Source organism: Pieris rapae, chromosome 12, assembly GCF_905147795.1.
Source record: "Pieris rapae chromosome 12, ilPieRapa1.1, whole genome shotgun sequence".
In the NCBI taxonomy this organism is placed as follows: Eukaryota; Metazoa; Arthropoda; class Insecta; order Lepidoptera; family Pieridae; genus Pieris; species Pieris rapae.
Window position 1 is genome coordinate 6,300,571 of NC_059520.1, and position 18,222 is coordinate 6,318,792.

The following is an 18,222-nucleotide window of genomic DNA, read 5'->3' on the forward strand; positions in this document are numbered from 1 at the left end:
CGATAAAATCGTTTTTCTCGCGAAATTCACATTAAATTGTCTTGAGTATCGCTTGATATATTTACGAGTGTTGTTCTTTGTTAAAACGTATATTTTGGCTAAAGAGACAATCTTTATTCACCTGTGTATATGATAGTGTACTCTTAACATGTGAAAATATTTTGTAGGACAATGTTTCGATAATATTTACGAAAGTACAGTGAGTCCATTAACAATGGATTACAATTTGGATTAAGTGAGAGTTAATTTTATAAATCGTGAAAATGGAGGGTGCTATCCTTAGCACCCAGAGTAATAACAGATTTCGTGCACACCTGAAGAATGCTGCCACAGCGTTGTGCGCTCGTACTCTGCCAAAATCGAGGAGTAATGATACAGCTACAAGTAGCGCGAAGCATCACACCTACCCGAGGGCCACACCGCCGAAGCGGGCACCCATTTTATGCCGGATGGAGCCGCTAATATGCGATTTGCCTGCTCCTTTGAAATCGAATGACATCAAAAGTGATGTCAATCACACGCCTAAATCGAATGGTGTTAAGTTGCCGGGAACTTTGGCTAGGTAAGTTATTGAAGATTTACCTGATATGCATTATATATTGTTATTTATACTTAAGTGAGGTATAATATCATGGATCTCTATTATGATACTAGTGAAAATTAGAATATATTCAATATAAAGTTCCGACTGCCTCAATGGTCTTTTATATCACCTTTGAGGCTGTTGGCACGTGTGACTTAGACATATTTTCGAGGTAATTATATAACCGATATTTTTACTAACTTTAACCACGTACTTACCAACTTAACAACCAGTTAAATATTTAGTTAAATTTTTAATCGTAAAAACCATTCTTACTTCATTTCTGTCAAAATGTATTTACCACCTTTGCAACGCATCTTTGTTTCCCAGCTTGATCCGAGAAAATTTTTTATCACTGAAAGATAACAATATCATATAGATGTAGATAGGTAAAATTTTACTGAAATGGAGGAACATTGTTTATATGAACGTTTTTAATAATATATGTTAGTTTATTGCATTGCAATGTCATGTTTTATTTTCCATTTAGCAATGTATATATAATTAGTTCTTTCAATGACCAAAGAAGGACAATGTTTTGAAGGGTTTCATATTTTTACGGTTAATCTCAAGACATTTACGATATTTTGTTTTGTTTACCTACCTAACCATCTTATGTAATAAATTACAATAAAGATGCGATGAATTTATATGTGACTCTATATCCGCCTATACACATTAATCAGTTGTTTAAAAAAAATACGTATTATGTTTAAAGTATATTGATAACATTCAAATCAGTTATAGTCATCGGTATTTATTTCACTTCCTATTTCAAACATGAATCAAAACGTTAGTCAACGCGGGTTCACGGCATTTATTGACTTTAAAGATATTTTATCGATTTCTATGTTTTGTAGATACATATAAATATATTATAGTAGTTGGTTATTTTAAAACAATACATGATTAACGAATATTTGTGTCTGCCGATAGCCGATATCTTTATAAAATTATTCCTCCATTTTTTCCTTTGCGACCCCAATCAATTACTGTATCGCAAAATAAGAACCCGAATTAGACGCACTAAGTACAGAGGTGCTTTATTTATAAGTGTAACAATAATAATTATTTATTACTTTATTTCGCGTTATCTGATAAATTTTGAACAAGAAAAGAGGTTCCTTGCACCATACAATTGTCAGGTTTTGACCGTGATAACCGTTGCTTTACAACGCTGATCGAATCATAAGATAAATAACTACATCGCGTTCAAGAAGAAAGAAATTAATTTGGTCCATGACATCACGTGCTTAAACGAACATGACCTCAGACATTTCGAAAATAACACCGTTATCCACACGGAAGTGGAGCGCTTTGTATGTGAATGTTACGAGGTCCTATTGCCATCTAACGAGTAACGGAACGTTATACAGATGGACAGTGTACCCCTAGTGGCCAAGTTTTCTATGTGCGCAAATAATGTATTTATTTTTTGTTTTATTTTCGATTATTATTTAGGTGATAATTCCTTCGTATGCGTAGATCAGCTGTTGATGACACACTTGTTTACTATAATCTCTACGTCACTACTATCGCAAATTATATTTGTATGGAAAAAATACTACTGGATTCCGAGATTCTCAAGGGCAGGTTCGATATCAAAAATAATATAACGTAATTATTACGAAATAGAAAAGATTAATTGTACACGACGATCAGTATAGATAAACCTTAGTGTATGCGACGGATAGACCACATATCGAAAGACTTCAATAATATTCGTATGGATAATTTTAGATTTGCCACTAAAACGTTAACATTTTGTATACACATTTACTCATACGTTGGCGTCTCAGCTGATGGGGTTTTTTCAAGTACATTATTTCGTCCTCAAAATCGGACATAGGTTTAAGAGTCTCGAGATATACTTCGATTAATTGACTCGTATAATTAGACGTCTTCTCAAACGTATCTAATTGATCCCTAATGAGCAGTAAATGCACGTTTATAGCTTTTATAATGAGCATGATGTGTGCGTGAAGAAGAGTAGTTGCGTCCCTCTCGCTCACCATGATGTCATGGTGTATTTTTATAAACGCCCGACTGTTTGGGTAGCATGACTTTTTAAATGTTTTGCTTTTAAAAGTATTCAAATAAAATGTATACTAGATTTATTTAATTTTTCGTCTGTGTTTTACAACCCGAATGAATGGAAAAGTTATACTGAATTCTAAATGTGAATGTTAATAAAGCGTTTTAAGAGTAGAAAGTAATAAGTCTGTCCAAGATTAACACAGTAATTCTGTTTTTACAAAGGTCAAAGGTTAAATTCAGTTTTATATTAGACAATTAAACAGTTCCTAGCGGCTTGAATGTAAATAATTTATTTGAAAATGGGCTGCTTGGTTTCGGAATTTGAAATGACATTCCACATTCAAAAGTACCAAGGTACTTTTTGAGCGGCTGTGGCATATTTTATAGTTATCAAAACCTTTACGAAAGCGTTACAAACGAGTTACTTCCTTCTTTAATTGCAATGTATTACATTGTTTTAAATTAAATAATCATTACTCCAAACCATTGTTTACGCCATACGAAAAATGCTTTTGTTGAAACGGTGTCGTGAGTTTTAATAATTATGAACATTTGTAATAATAATAATAATAGAACATACATTACATTTATTAAATGTACATTTTCTTTCTTGTTATCCTAACAGTTTCATTGATTGGAACCCCTTCACGTGTAAAGGCCTTCTCCAGCCTTTTCCTAGGGATTCTTCTTTTATTCGGCCTCTATATCTTCTATCCACCTTTTCCTAGGGCGCCCTCTAGCTGAACATAAGAAGATTATAATTAGTATTATTAAATTAACTGTTTTGTATCTTCTTATATTAGAGCAATAAATTATTAATATTATGGTTTATAAAAATTTAACATTAATACATATGTAGATTGTTATTGATTGCTTCATGTATATCTATTATTACAATCTCTGACCACAATAACAAAAAAACCACAACCGCTATTCGTATTTTTCATATAGCAATTAGTGTTAACCATTAATCGTGTTGCAAAAAGACGAGTTGGTTGAACTCTGATTATATTACTGTCATACTGACCTCATCTTTTATTTCTACGTTTGCCGCGAGCCGAACAATTGTTGGAATGTTTTTATAATCATTTAAGTGAAGTCATTCTTTTGCGTTAATGAAGATATGCGTAACATGACATGTTATTGAATCGCTTTTGTTTCGAGTGCTCATAGGCCTGAAAGCTTATATATATGAAAGTATATATCGTAACTTTGCCTGGGTTGACGGGTTACTGATTTGGTTACACCTGGACTCCTAACATAACTTAGAGGCACAGTATCTCCTATCTATAAAAAATAAAGTAAAAAGACATTTTTATTATTGTCATTGGATTATATTACAACCCTATGGTGTTGCGTTTTTGATAGTATATTGTTAGCTATGATAGAGCTAGGAGATCATATATAACATGCCGTAGATTTCTTCAAAGGTTTATATCTAGATAAATCAATGGGGAATTTTTAAACACATTTACTCGCAGAAATGCACTTATTACACATATGAAATTTCGGTCACTAGTTACTTCAGTCGTCTTCAGAACGATATATGAAAAAATTACTTGGAATAATTCGCATTATAAAATAATATGGACAAGTTCAATGTGACTTTGAGGTTATTAAAAATCTCCCCATAATTATTAATGATTTTAGTTATGAACTATATTCTGCTATTAGCATGACTATTAGGGGTTTGCAATAAGGTTACAGAAAGAAACTAATTGCGCAAGTATTAATTTACTTTGCAATGAAAGTTTTGTGCTGTTTCAGGGTCACTAAAATAGAAAAAGTTAAATAGTATAAGCAATTGTATTATAGCGATATTAATGTCTTAACAAAAAACGCTACTAAATTCTAAAAGCCTGTTTTCGTATAATTCTCCACTCTTTTATAATCTGCACTTATAAAGTTTTATTTGAATTAGATTACTTCATATTAGAGGAAGGTTTATAAGACTTATTGTGAATTAAAACAAATACAATAGATGTATTTAAAAAGAAGTTCGTTATTATTTGTTATACTCGCCCCAATTGTCAAAAAATGCAACTTGACGGAATGCTTTATATTGAACTTCAAATTGTCTCCCGAATCATACCGTGATTGTATCGATCATTATTTATATAAAACTTTATTCTCAAAGACAAATTCAATCTTTTTACACCCAAACGGACAGTTTTAATTATATATACAATCAAATCTTAAATTATAGATAACAATGATATTAAATATTCCACAGACTTGTGAATAGACCTACTAAATTTAATGACAGACTATTTTTACTACAATTGACTGTTAAAGTACAGCATTGATAAAAAAACTTCTACAAGTCTAAATCAAAACATGACTTTAGTCGTAATATGTATGCGGCTTTGTTATCGATCAGGTCAAGCCTAAGACCTATCACTTACGTCCACATTAATTATCGTACTTCATACAGGGTACATGAAGTAATCACACGCGCAAGATATGAATATTCTGAATTGTTTTCTCATTATGGGGTTCAATTGTGTATTACCCAGTGCTTGTGAACTTGATTGTATTTGTGACTTCGAACTTCAAGATGCGTTTGACGAGTATGTATTTTTGTGTGCTTGAATGACTTGAAAACTGAGAATATCGGATTTTATTTAACCCTTTCTCACCAGCCTGTTTTCGTAGAATTATTTAATTTTTGGATTTTATTAAAAAAAACTAGCTATTTATCGAAATGCTCCGTTGTTGTAGAATCATTAAATTTAAAGTAATTTTCATCTTAATATCAATTATTGTTTGACATCATACTTAATGATATATTATTAAAGGACCTACGCTATAAGTCACAACATAAATAATACAAACAAAGTTATGTAAACTTTAATATATAAACCATTGCGAAAACCTTACATCATTAGGTAATTTCCTAACATAGAGTTTAAAAAGGCTTATCAACCTTGTTCCCAATAAGGCGGCAGTTATTATTTTTATGTCCTTATAATATCTAGATAATTTTTGTTAGATTAAAGAAAATTGCATGATGCATGGATTCTAAACCTTATTTTACAGCTAAATGTATTTGTATGATGACTAATTTTTTATGTTTAGGAAATGTAGCCGTATTTAATATAGTTTTATTATTTAAATTTGTTTATGATTCTTAATCTTACTATTTATTAAGATATTCGCGTAATCACATATTGGCGTATCAAATCATCAACGTAAACAAATCGTGGTATTTAAATATTAATATTTAATTATTAATATTTAAATACCACAATATTATTTAATTATTAATTTAGTACTATTTTGAATTTTGATAACCGTCGGTCGCGATACTATTCGTGCGTAGGCGGCGTTCTTACGGGGCGTTACAAGAAACCTATGACATACGTCGTATTGCTTTCACGTGGGAATGCATGGACCCTTTGCTTACAGTAATATGATAGCAGATTGTTATGTCTGGGTACCCAGTAGTAAGCCATAGTTCGTACAATAAGCATCATCACAAAACACCTATTAGCGCGTTTCAAGCGTAGGAAAGTTATGCAAAGTGTTCTCTCGTGAAATGTTTCAAAGGTAATATATAAAAAGACACATTTTAATAGGATGTATAAACCATATTAATTGGCGTAGATTCTGACTATTTGCTTCATATATTTGCTATTATTAAATTCTTTATGCATGCTTGTAAAATTATCGAGCACGCTTAAGAATTATTAATTTACATAATCGATATAATGTACCATATATGGGTGTCTTATGTTAATCGTTATCACGTGTTGAGGATCTTCATTGTTTTTATTATTATAAAAATAAACCTATTATAGCAATGTTAATCAATATTCAATCAATGCACTAAATAATTTCAAAAACGTGTTTTTAACATTTAATTTGCACATACAACTAAATAAGATTAATATAGATTTTGTTAGTTACAGTACTAACTACGGCTATTGTTTTGATTTAATTAAGCGTAGAATTAAGATAATCATTTACCATACTAGGTACATAAGCTAAGCCGGTCTCGATATGTATATATGTTTTAATACGCGCTTACGATGATACACAATTACTGCTGATCACATCGAATTTGCACACAAAAGCTACTTTGACATTTAGTACCATCACAATAAGTGCGAATACAGTGTGTAATGTGTCACTTGTGCACTTATAAAGGATTGTAATGCGTGTACATGATCAATATGTTTTTGTTGCAGGGAGGTGGCGAACGCCTGGGAGTGCCGCGTGGGACCGCCCGCCCAACCCGCGCCCGCCTACATCGTGCAGAGCCTCTTCAACGATTTAGAACTATATCCTACTAAGACTCAGGGTGAGTAATGCTTTTTTACTGACTGTAATCTTACTGCAATATAAGTTCGTATTTGTATTAGTAAAAAGTTGATATTCTTGAAATTTTATTTATATCTACAATAAATAAAATTATATTGTACTATGTGCCAGCTACAACGAAAACGCATGGCGCATGCGTTTTCGTTGTAGCTGCTATTATGTCAATTAATTGTGGTATATTAATTATTATTTACTAATTTTGAAATAAATATATAAAAATCAAAAATTTAGTGTACACTAGAATCTTCCTGCGAAAGATTACTTGTTGATGCTACTGCTAACGCAGACTTAATCTCTAGAACAAGTATTCTTGTAAGTTTTATTTTTCACCTAATGTATATAATCTCATGTATATTATTCAGTAATGCATATAATATGTAAATACCGTTGTAACGGTCGTGTGCGCTTATTAAGCTAATAATTATCCTTTGCTAACTACATTGGCAAGCTCTCGCTCGTACTTTAAAATTGTATATTAACCTCCATACATTTGTTAAGCTTTTGTACAGCTTTTGTTATAAAGTTTTAGGTATTACGTCATCCGCAGCTGTAATTATCAGTTTACTCATCTAATTCTTGATATTCCTAACCCTAATGTGTTTCGAAGAACATTCATCGATGGAACGAGATAAGGACGTCACTCGTGATTCAGAAGTTACACAATTATTATCAATACATCAACGTTGAATTATTGTGATTTGTAATAGTTAATTATTTTTATAATATCACAATGTCATGTGATTATTATGCTATACATTAGTCAATTTTAATGAGTCCATTAGAGATCGAATTGAAACTTTTAATGACGTCCAAAAAAGGTAGTCATCGCAGCCCATGGACATGGACTTTATTGTGTGAACTGTCGGTTGTTAAAGGTGAAGAGAAGGAGTATCTTCAAGGGTGGAACATCACCGGGGGTCGATTCCACGGTTTAACAACGGACAATGAAAGACTTACATTACAGCAAAATAGAGAAACGGAACAAGATTTAATAGAAGAGTATGCAAGGGAAGACAAAAGAAAAAGGGGATGTCAATAAAAAAGATGGACAGATGGTTTGACGAAGAGATTGAGCAGAACAGTATGGGCTTAATGGGGAGACCCATGTAAGAAGACAACTGATTATCACTGGTGTCTAAAAAATTTTTTTACCAATTATTTATTTATTTATTATATGCACAGAAGTTACTCATCGGAGACAATTTTTATATTATGGTATGCTGCCAAAGATTACAGATCCAGTACGTATTCGTATGAGATATTTAACGAAAACAAATTTGTATAAATTTTGTTATAGTTTTGCATCAGGAAATCGACACCTGCGGTAAAGGCTTTTGTTTTCGTTACATAGGGCCACACTCAAACTTGAAATTACAATCTTGTCGCTGGGTAAGTGTCTAGTTGAAAAATACTATTGTTTTAAATCAGATGATAATCAGAGGAATCTTAGAACTGCGGTGATTTTATCTCAGACCGTACAATAATTTGAAATTGCACATAAAACAATTTACAAGGGTTACACCTCTTGTATCAAGTCTGTCACATAAATCTTGTTGATTTCTTGATTAATGCCATTATTTACATCCTTATTGTTTTATAAGTTTTCCATGTACTCGCGTAGGTATTGTCGACACATAATTTTATATTGAGTGAATTCAGTTGATTAAGGGTAAGATAAGGAGTCGATACTTATCGCTTCTATTAACCAATACGCTTTTCACATATGGGAGAGTGGCAAAAATTCAATGGATTTTTACATATGGAGGTCAAAGTTCGCTAAGTCTCACCTAAGATTAGTTTTCGGCTAAAATTGAGTTTGATTGTAGTTGTAGTAACAGTATGCGTGATGAATTCTTTCTTTTTATGTAATTTGAATTAACACTTAAAAAACCAGGTGTATATATTCCGTGATCATTTATATTTCTTAATAGGCAAGTAGGTAATTCAGTCTTCTGTGCCTGACCGTCAAAGTTTCCTTTACCGTACAAGCGAGTGTAGCACAATGTCCGGTGGTGCACAGCCGCGGATCGAACCTACTATCTCAGGTTTGACAGTCGCACGTTGAAACCACAAATGCTTCGAATTATCGCTTAAATACCGGTAACATAAAACGGAATAGTATCGAAAGGAGTGTTCTAGGTCTGAAATTGAAAGAAAGAGTAAAACTTAAATAAATAAAGGACATGACAAAGTTTAGAAATGCTGTTAGTTGAAGTAAAAGATTGAAATGGAAATGGACACGACACATTATGAGAGAAGATTAAAGATAAATGGACGAAGAAAGTGACGGAATGGCTTCTTCGCAATGACAAATGAAAACGAGGAAGACAAATGAAAAGATGGGAAGATGATTTGCGAAGAGTAGCTGGCCCTCATTGGATGCGTAAAACCCGAAACAGAGAAGAGCCTTTGAGGAGGCACAAGGCACTAAGGACAAGCTGTATAATAAAATCAACCGGCTTGCCGATTAATTATTAGTTTTTTTATTTTATTTAGTGATAACTTTCTTTGTATTTCACACTTTTATGTACCTAATGTGTAAACACAGCAATAAAGGCGATGATATGATTATGATACCGGTAACATTTACTTTAAAAAATCATAGCTAACAATAAAAAATGTTAACAGTTTTATGACTATCTGTGCGATTAAAAAATAAAGATAAGAAATGATCTAAAAACAAACTAATAATAATAGGTATTATTTTGTATTTCTAATTGTTTCACAATTTTCTTTTATTTGATAAAATGCATCCTTTTTGATGTATAATAGTTTTAGCGCTTTCATCATCAACATACAAATAAATAGCATATTTTAATTATCAAATAAACTAAGTCAAGCAAATAAAACAAAGACTTGAATTATAAACTACTTGAAAAATGTTAATTATTGAATAGAGACGTCAGATAACTGAGCTCACTTTTATTAATAGCCACCACGTAATACGCTTTGTAATTATTTAATATTATTATAATTATTTATTACTTGGTATATCCGGGATAAGTATTGGTGTAACTTTTGTCTCTTGAAATAAGACACGATTAAACGTAAAATGTAGTAAATAATTTTTAAAACAAATATTAAAATACAAAATAACCCGACTCTAGATATGTATACAGCACAGTAATCCGTGTTTAACAGCCTGTAATACTTTAAAGAATTGGTACTACAACCTATAAGGTGTATCCGTTTCAAGAAATGCTGAAGCAGGCAAACACTGATTTTGATACTTTAAATTTTCCTCAATACATTCCTGTATAACTTTTGTTGAGTTATGCAAATAATGAATGCCGTCGCTCTACCATACGTTCGTTAAAGTGTGACACGCTCATGTCAGGCGTTAATGAAAATTCGGCACCTCTAGTGGTACTAATTACTTTAGGCAGATGTTATAATCTGTACTCTTGTTGACAGTTTTTGAGATGCTGGTTTGTGCGCGCCAGTGTGCTCGACGGAAATCCCTGATCCTCACTTTTGGGGAGTTTTGTGTCTTCGCTGCTGAGTTGCGACGGTGCTCCAGGCAGACGAGATCGTAAGTTTTTTTATAATATGTTTAAAAGTCACTTGCTCCACTGGCACCGAAACGAAAAACTTGCTGCGCTCCATGTTCTGTGCTTCCTCTCGCCAAATGCTGGCTTTCAGCAGCAGGTCCCCCATTGGCTGATACAGCAGTACCTCCATGACCCGTCCTCCCTTCTATCCAAGTATTATACGCACCTTTTCGCCTCTTGTAGCTTCTGCTCCTCTTTCGTTACCTGCGATAAAAAAAAGAGTGGTGAAGAGTTTATTGCCAGTTCTTCTCTTCCATTATACGCCCTTGATTTTAGAACTGGCAGTAAATGTAAATTCACAATTAATTTTTTTGACGTTCATAAGTGTTTACTTATAGCTATTTTATAATTAAGTTTAGAGTTTATTACTGCACTGAATATTAGTTTGTATTGAGTTTTATAGCGCCCCTGTGCCCTATGACTGACTGAATCAGGATTTTACATTCATTAATTTATTCAATTTAAGATACTAATATTAGATTACCTTACAAATGGTGGCCTGGTACCTTTGTTTTTGTTAAGTGACTCAGCGTATGCACACATATTATACGTTCGTCAGAGCGTTGTCAATCTTATGGAATCGTAATCTTTGTTAGTATTAAAGCTTACTGGATTGCAGTAATTGTTTATCAAGCACAAGAGGATTCGTAGAAAGAGATAAATAAGCATGTAAGGGCAATTAGTCGAAGTTTGTGGAACTCTCAACTCCCAGCTATTTGGTATATATATATATAATATATTAAGTAATATTATTTAATCATGCGGCCTCTTACCGGTCGCGGAGCATACATTATCCGCCTACATATTAGGGAAACCTCTTTATGCTTATTTATATATCTTATGGTTTGAAGAAATTGAGATTTAACATAAAATGTTACAACTGCTGACGCAATAATATATCTAATATTCCTGCCTCGGGCGATTGCTGGTGGCGCCATAGTGTTTTAGTTGGTATGCATAGTAGCGGTTTCCTTCACCACCAGGCAATCGTACCGCGCAAGAGTATGCGTAAAGCATTTCCCCACGAAATATATATATGGAAGCGTTCTAAGTACGAGATTGCTTTTGTCAAATTATATGACTCACAGGGAATTTCTATATACAGTCAAAAATTATCAATTTACTAAGAAAATTAGCACTATTACCGAGAAAAGCCTATCTTGTTTGACTACGATTGTTGAGATGAAATTTATCATTCATATCTGATCGTATAAAAATATATGATCAAGTTTATTTACATCGGTCTGCCAATATTTCTTTCTTTCTCTATCACTAGATATTGGATATTATTAAAATGTAAGCAAATTTAAATATTTGATGCATGCATCACATTGTTATAAACAAAAATATTCCAAAGGGTTTTATAATACCTGTTTATTTTATAAATACAAGGTTCACAATTAGTGCCCTCGATTCTCAGATATAATTCTGTCGATGACGTGTGATGGCCAGCACACGGCTTAGCCGGTCTTGAACCTGCATACGCTGCAGCGTTCGTTGACCTCGCATAAAATATTGGTCATGGATTGTTCACGCATTTTTGCACGACCGGAACATCCTAGAACATTGCATCTTAATTGTCGAAACTCTTGTCCTATAATTTATCAAACATCGTAATATATATTACGATTGTGTATATAATTCGGGCGTAAGTGGAGGAGTTATTTTAGAAAAAATCCTTTATATTCAGAATGGAAAATAATGATGAATGAGAGTAAATCTCATTGTTAATGAAATTCATGGTGTGTCACAAGTGGTTAATAAGTTTTTAATTTTGTAGGACTTCAAATAAACCTGAGTCGCCAGTTTGGAGTGTCGACAAAGAGCTAAGAGAGAAGGATGTCTGTAAACATGTTAATGGTAAGTGACTTTGGCCATATTTTTAATGAATTCCTCGTGGATAATAAATTTAAGAGCGTTTAATAGGTACGTTTAAGAGCAGTGTTGGCCTAGTGGCTCCAGAGTGCGACTCTCATACCCGAGGTCGTAGGTTCGATCCCCGGCTGTGCACCATTGGATTTTCTTTTCTGTGTGCGCATTTAAATTTGCTCGAAAGGTGAAGGAAAAACATCGTAAGGAAAACGACATGTCTTAGACTCAAAAAGTCGACGACGTGTGTCAGACATTGGAGGCTGATCACCTACTTGCCTATTAGATTAAAAAAGGAAGGAAGCCTCAGTAATTAAAAAATACATTTACGATAGTGACTAATTTAAAAACTTTGCTGTTTTGTAAGTATGTGATATCATATTTGTATACGGCGGACCCGGAAAGCTTTTTGTTGTGCTCTAGTGAGAGATTATGACAGTACCAATATATTTTTTTAATAATGAGCAGTGAGGGTGAGAATTTTGGACGTAAAAAATTATAAAAGAATCTAATAAAACTCCCATTTTCTATTTATGCCAACTAAAAGTAAAAGAGATAATGTTATTGTTTGTTATATCGAACCAAAGCTAGTCTTATACAGAATATAACAACAGTCTCTACAGGAATATGGATTCTGCTACTAACGTATAGAATCAAAGATGTTGAATTTTAATTGTCTCAATAACCGCTCTATACTAAGACTCAGTATATGTATTTTAAGATCTTGATATGATATGGAACTTAAAATGCTCTTAATGAATAAAATGTTCAGTAAAATGATCCTGAAGTAATAAACAATACACTATTTATTCCATACGAAGGTGACGTAACCGAGCATATCTTGTTTACTCTGATACACTGATACATACGTATTTACAATTAACATATAGTTTTATGTATCATATATTCCGATCGTGGAGGAAGTGATTGGCAGGCACCTAAATACATATAAATTTAAAGGTCTCGCTACGTTGATAGCCTTATTCTATAATACTGTGATATTGTGATATGTGAAATGTTTGATAGAAAGGTAGAAATGTTATCATGTTATTGGATTGTAGTAATTATCTTGCTCTTTTGGATCTCCGTGAATCCTTATAAGTTAGTGTCTATCTAGGATATGCCCTCGACCCCAATATGTAGACAATCTGCCAGACGAAGTCCTTCGAGTTTCTTTCTTTATTGTGGGGAATCCATTGACATACCTAGCCGCCGTTGCAACTTATTAAAATCATGTTAAGCGATTGTGGGTCGGGTTTCGACGGTCTTAACCCAATAGTCCCTTAATCCGTGCCCTACTTTATTTGCCTAAACTCATAAGAAGGCCACATTTGAGTACGCAGACGCGAACCCAATTAGTAATCCACAATCTCAGATTGAAAACATCCTGACATCAGACCGTGACCGTCGAACGATCTCGTATCTGCATCCCAATAACCAAACCCTACGAAGATAATCCATTTTTGGCGACGGATAGAATGCAATCTCTTCGCTCTTTACACTCACATTTGATAATCAATATAAACCTAATAAAGTAACTAAAATCGTACAAATATAAATAGCTTTTTAATTTTTTTTTAAACTGGTGTACGTTAAAATCTTTAGGATATAGGCACAGTTGAACTATCATTTTCATACAAAGGTATACATACACCGATTCGACCTACCATGGATAGCTTGTACCGACAGATGGCTATTAAAATCTGTAGATTGGTTATTGGCACTCTTTTAACAATATGTCTACACTAAACTCAGATGGTCACACATGGATTGAGATAGGTTATTGGGTTTGGGCGTTATATTCCTTTGTGATTGATTTATTTGTGTACATATAAAGTTTGTCACCATATTATGTTTATTGATAAAGCGGCGCCGAATTCGAGGTCTGACTAAAATTAGTGCAGTCAACAATGGACTTGGAATTAAACTTGCGGAAGTGTGAGAGATGAAAAGCGTTTTGCGTCATCCAAAGTGAATCTTTGTTTATTTATAGCGATATTCACGTCAACCGTCCATAAAACATTTTATTGTTACTCGTTATCACAAATAAAGAGTATTAGTCTAAACACTCATTTATCGATTGTCATAAAGTATTTTTAAAAATTGGTTTTACCATAGAATAAATTGCGTTCTTTCACAGACCTCCTCACCAATTTTATTATAATCTATGATAATAATACAACATATGTGTTCTAAATGCATTGCTATTTTGTGGGTCGGATGTCCTGTGTAATCTATTTAATATTCCGCAGAATCAGAAGCATGACTTTGATAAAAAATACCGTCATTTTATTCGGAATTCTGATGACACACGTCCCATGGATTAGTTCCTTATTAGTGTAGGTCATTTATTAATTCCGGTTCGACATTCTTCTGAAATAAGACGGCGTATATAGGAAGTGATGTAATTATATAAATATGGTAAAAACTTAAGCGGTAAGTGCAGTTTATGTGGACCAGTTTTAATATATAAATTATTATACTGCTGGAGATGTATATGAAAATCATATATCATAGTGGGATCTAATATTAAAATAATTTGTTAAAGTTAATTTTCCATATGGCTACCCACACGGAAGCTTCATTTGAATACTTATAATATTGAAATTTTTTTATGGTTTGTAAACTATGAAGATTTATCTAATGATATAAATAAATGACAGCCGCGACCTTCCTGCGTCTTCCGTAACGCTATAATGGGAGTACGGAAGCGCTACGGGGCTACGATGCGTCTGGGCATGTCAACCGTCTGAATGGAGATGCCGTCTACAATAATTGCATTTGGGTTATGTGCGGGTTTTTTTGATAAAGGTAGAATAAGGTATTTTAATATTTGAATAATATTATTTTATATCAATTTCATAAAGAGGTTCTAGGCTAACACAGTCATCTTGTTTAGTTAATTAAGTTTAAACTGGATCGTTTTAAAACCAATTTACAAAAAAGTTTAGGTTTTTTAGGTTATTTACTCATCACCTCCACACGCTATGCATATTTAAAAAAAATATGTTCCAAAGGGAAAGAATAAAATAAATATACATAGCTTAACATATAGTGCTTCTGGATTTTGGTTTAAAGTAAAATATTTAACACAAGATTATAATGTTAAAATAACCGCTGACAAACAAATCATTGTCATTCGTACTTCCTTATCACTAGGAAGACAATAAAGACTCGACGTGTTTACATTTTCTGATTGTTATTATTCAAGATATAACTTATTATTGCCAAATATGGTTTGATACTAAATTCGTCGTAAAACATTAAGGCAGTCGAAACAAAACACATATACGGGAACTAACCCCGAATTCTGCAAGTGCTAAAATTATTTTCACAAAGCGTAAGTTCGTAAGTTTAGAAGCATTGCATATTATGATGCATTTTTAAAATTCGAATACCTAATTAAAACAACTAATACAATTGGATGGTTTAGTACGTGTAGTATTTACTACTCGTGTGCGTGCGTAATTAATGTACGTAGCATAGTACTACGAGCAATTGTCTTAGCACGTATTAAGACATAATTTTGCGGTCGTTTTGCAATATAACATATTATTTTAATGCGGAATTGTTGGCAACAAGTGGAAGGGAAGTCAGTTGGCCGCCGGTCGTCAGACGGAGCAGCGCGCGTCGCGCGAGTGTCCTACAATGCCGCCTACCACCATGATCGTGCCCTGTGCGTCTACAGTAATTTCTATAAACAAGCAAAGTTTAATAGTTAGTAGTCATTTACAAGTATCAAGTAATGGTACTATTGTTTAGAAAATAATGTGCTAATACAGTTGTACGACAGTGATTGTCGATTTTAAGTTGTGTATTGTGCGATGTGAAGTGCTCCATATGTTTGTTGACTAGTTGTTTACATTTGGCAGTGGATGTTGGACCGAAATACGATGTCCACATCTCAGTCTCAATAAGCTACTCGCCTGTGGCGTTTTATTACTATAAATTATTATTACTTCCGCGTTAAATGTGAAATCAATAATAGCTATTTTTATTCAGCCTTGTGCAATTTGTGAAGAAATAATTACGTTGATAATGATACAAATAAATCAGTAATTGCAAATTAAATGGTAAAAGCATCATAATAATCTAAGAGTTTGAATATATAATCTGATTTCTATTAAAGTACATACTAAATTTGGTCGTGTGGTCGATCACTATGTAGGTGTATATTATATGTAGAATGAATTCGTGCTAGCCCACGCTAAAACTCGTCAATCATTGCGGACACCACGACTTCAATGGAGCATTCACCTTACTTTCTAAATTAAGGTGTATCATCATATTAGTCACATCTATTTTTAGTTACCTATATTCGTCTAACATGTCTTCCGGAGAGAGTTCTACTTTACCCCAAAGGGAGGCTGCCGAAAGAGTTAATTTTGCGCTTAGGAAAAAAATTTTAGAATTGTGGTCGATGTGTACTCAGTGAAATCCTGAATTGGTGAGACAAATAACAAAAAGGACTTATAATTAGCAGAGCCTTAAAGTTTTTCGATGCGATGAGAAATAACTTTATAAAACTAAAATACAATTAAAATTATATTTATTATTATCTTCATGTAGAAGTTATCATAATGCAGATTCTAAAATAATAAATGAACTAGGAACTCAATTGGAAATACGCGTGTAAATCTCTTTGCTCTCTGGACCCGGAATAGACAATATATTATGTCTGGAATTCAGCTAACAGTTATTGTTCTTATTAGTTGCGTGTTCAAGACGCCACAGCATAATTGTTAACAATTAACTGTCCCATTCAATAATTGCGTATCGTTTGAATCCTGCGAGTTTAATTATAGTCTAATTTATTACCATAACTGCTATGGCTCAGTTCTGAACCTAATTCTCGTCCAAGAGAAAACAATATAATTCTGCCTTCTACTCTATACTTGGTCGGACATTTGTAAAATTTCATTTTATCAATTGTTTGGTAATATAGAAAATTATAACGATATTATAGGGGAATTCGACAACGACAAAATTAAAATAAAATACATAATATATAGGATATTACATCGAAATATATCGAAGATATTATATGTATATCGCTACTGTCAACTCTGCGAATATATAACGATGCCGATTGTATCAAAGACAACAAACAGACAAAAATAATTAAAATATATCCGAACTAAGAATCTTAAACAGAAAAAGGGACCTGCCAAAAGCTGACGAGGCGTTTGTGAAACACAAACCCGATTTATTTCAGTTCCGTAATTTACATCAGAAATTCTAAAGCGAATGAATGACCAATCAAACGCGCTTAAGCATGTGCAGGAAGTAAGTCTGTCCACACAAACGGAATTAAAAGACCGCATAATAAAATAAATTAGAAAAAAACAAAAAATCGCAGTCGATATTAACTTCGTTATAATACATATTTACAGAGAAAATATATCTCACAGACAAAGGGATTGTAACTTTTCTCTGAAACGGCGACTACACACCCGCTACCCCCGGTGTTGCAGGTGGTATAGGCGGTAGTTATCAAATGAATCGAGGAATAATTAGAAAAACAAATTATGATTTGGAAATACATTACGTGTGTAGATTACATGATGATTGCATAAAATTATACTCTAACGTATGATGAGTTGAACAAAGAATCATCGTTGTTCAACTCATTAAAAAGTGTTTTCAGAGTCAAAGTTGATACTCAGACTCTGAAAACACTTTTTTCTGTCTTCCATAGCTACATATATAGTGGAACTACTATGCAGATTATATCCGAAAAACCTCATTTCAAGACTACCCATTCACTGTATTGACCTAGAATGAATAGTTACATTGGAAGAGGTAGTCTGTGTTATGGATATTTCCTTCCTTAACTATATGTAGTTGTGACGTAGAGGT

At 33.0% G+C, this 18,222-nt stretch overlaps 1 protein-coding gene across 7 annotated transcripts in view; it reads left to right on the forward strand.

Moving 5' to 3' along the window:
• The window catches only part of LOC111001868, a 42,391-nt gene that overhangs the window by 15,036 nt on the left and 9,133 nt on the right, over window positions 1-18,222 (forward strand). For 3 of the 7 annotated variants that reach the window (XM_045630367.1, XM_022271942.2, XM_045630368.1), the window contains 3 exons: window positions 6,811-6,923; window positions 10,358-10,475; window positions 12,275-12,354. In XM_045630367.1, coding sequence (XP_045486323.1) covers window positions 6,811-6,923; window positions 10,358-10,475; window positions 12,275-12,354 — 311 coding nt within the window. Of the gene's footprint in view, window positions 1-167; window positions 563-5,065; window positions 5,191-6,810; window positions 6,924-10,357; window positions 10,476-12,274; window positions 12,355-15,908; window positions 16,081-18,222 lie in introns of those variants that run through there. The other 4 variants (XM_022271916.2, XM_022271925.2, XM_022271933.2 and 1 more) reach the window with 3 other exon arrangements.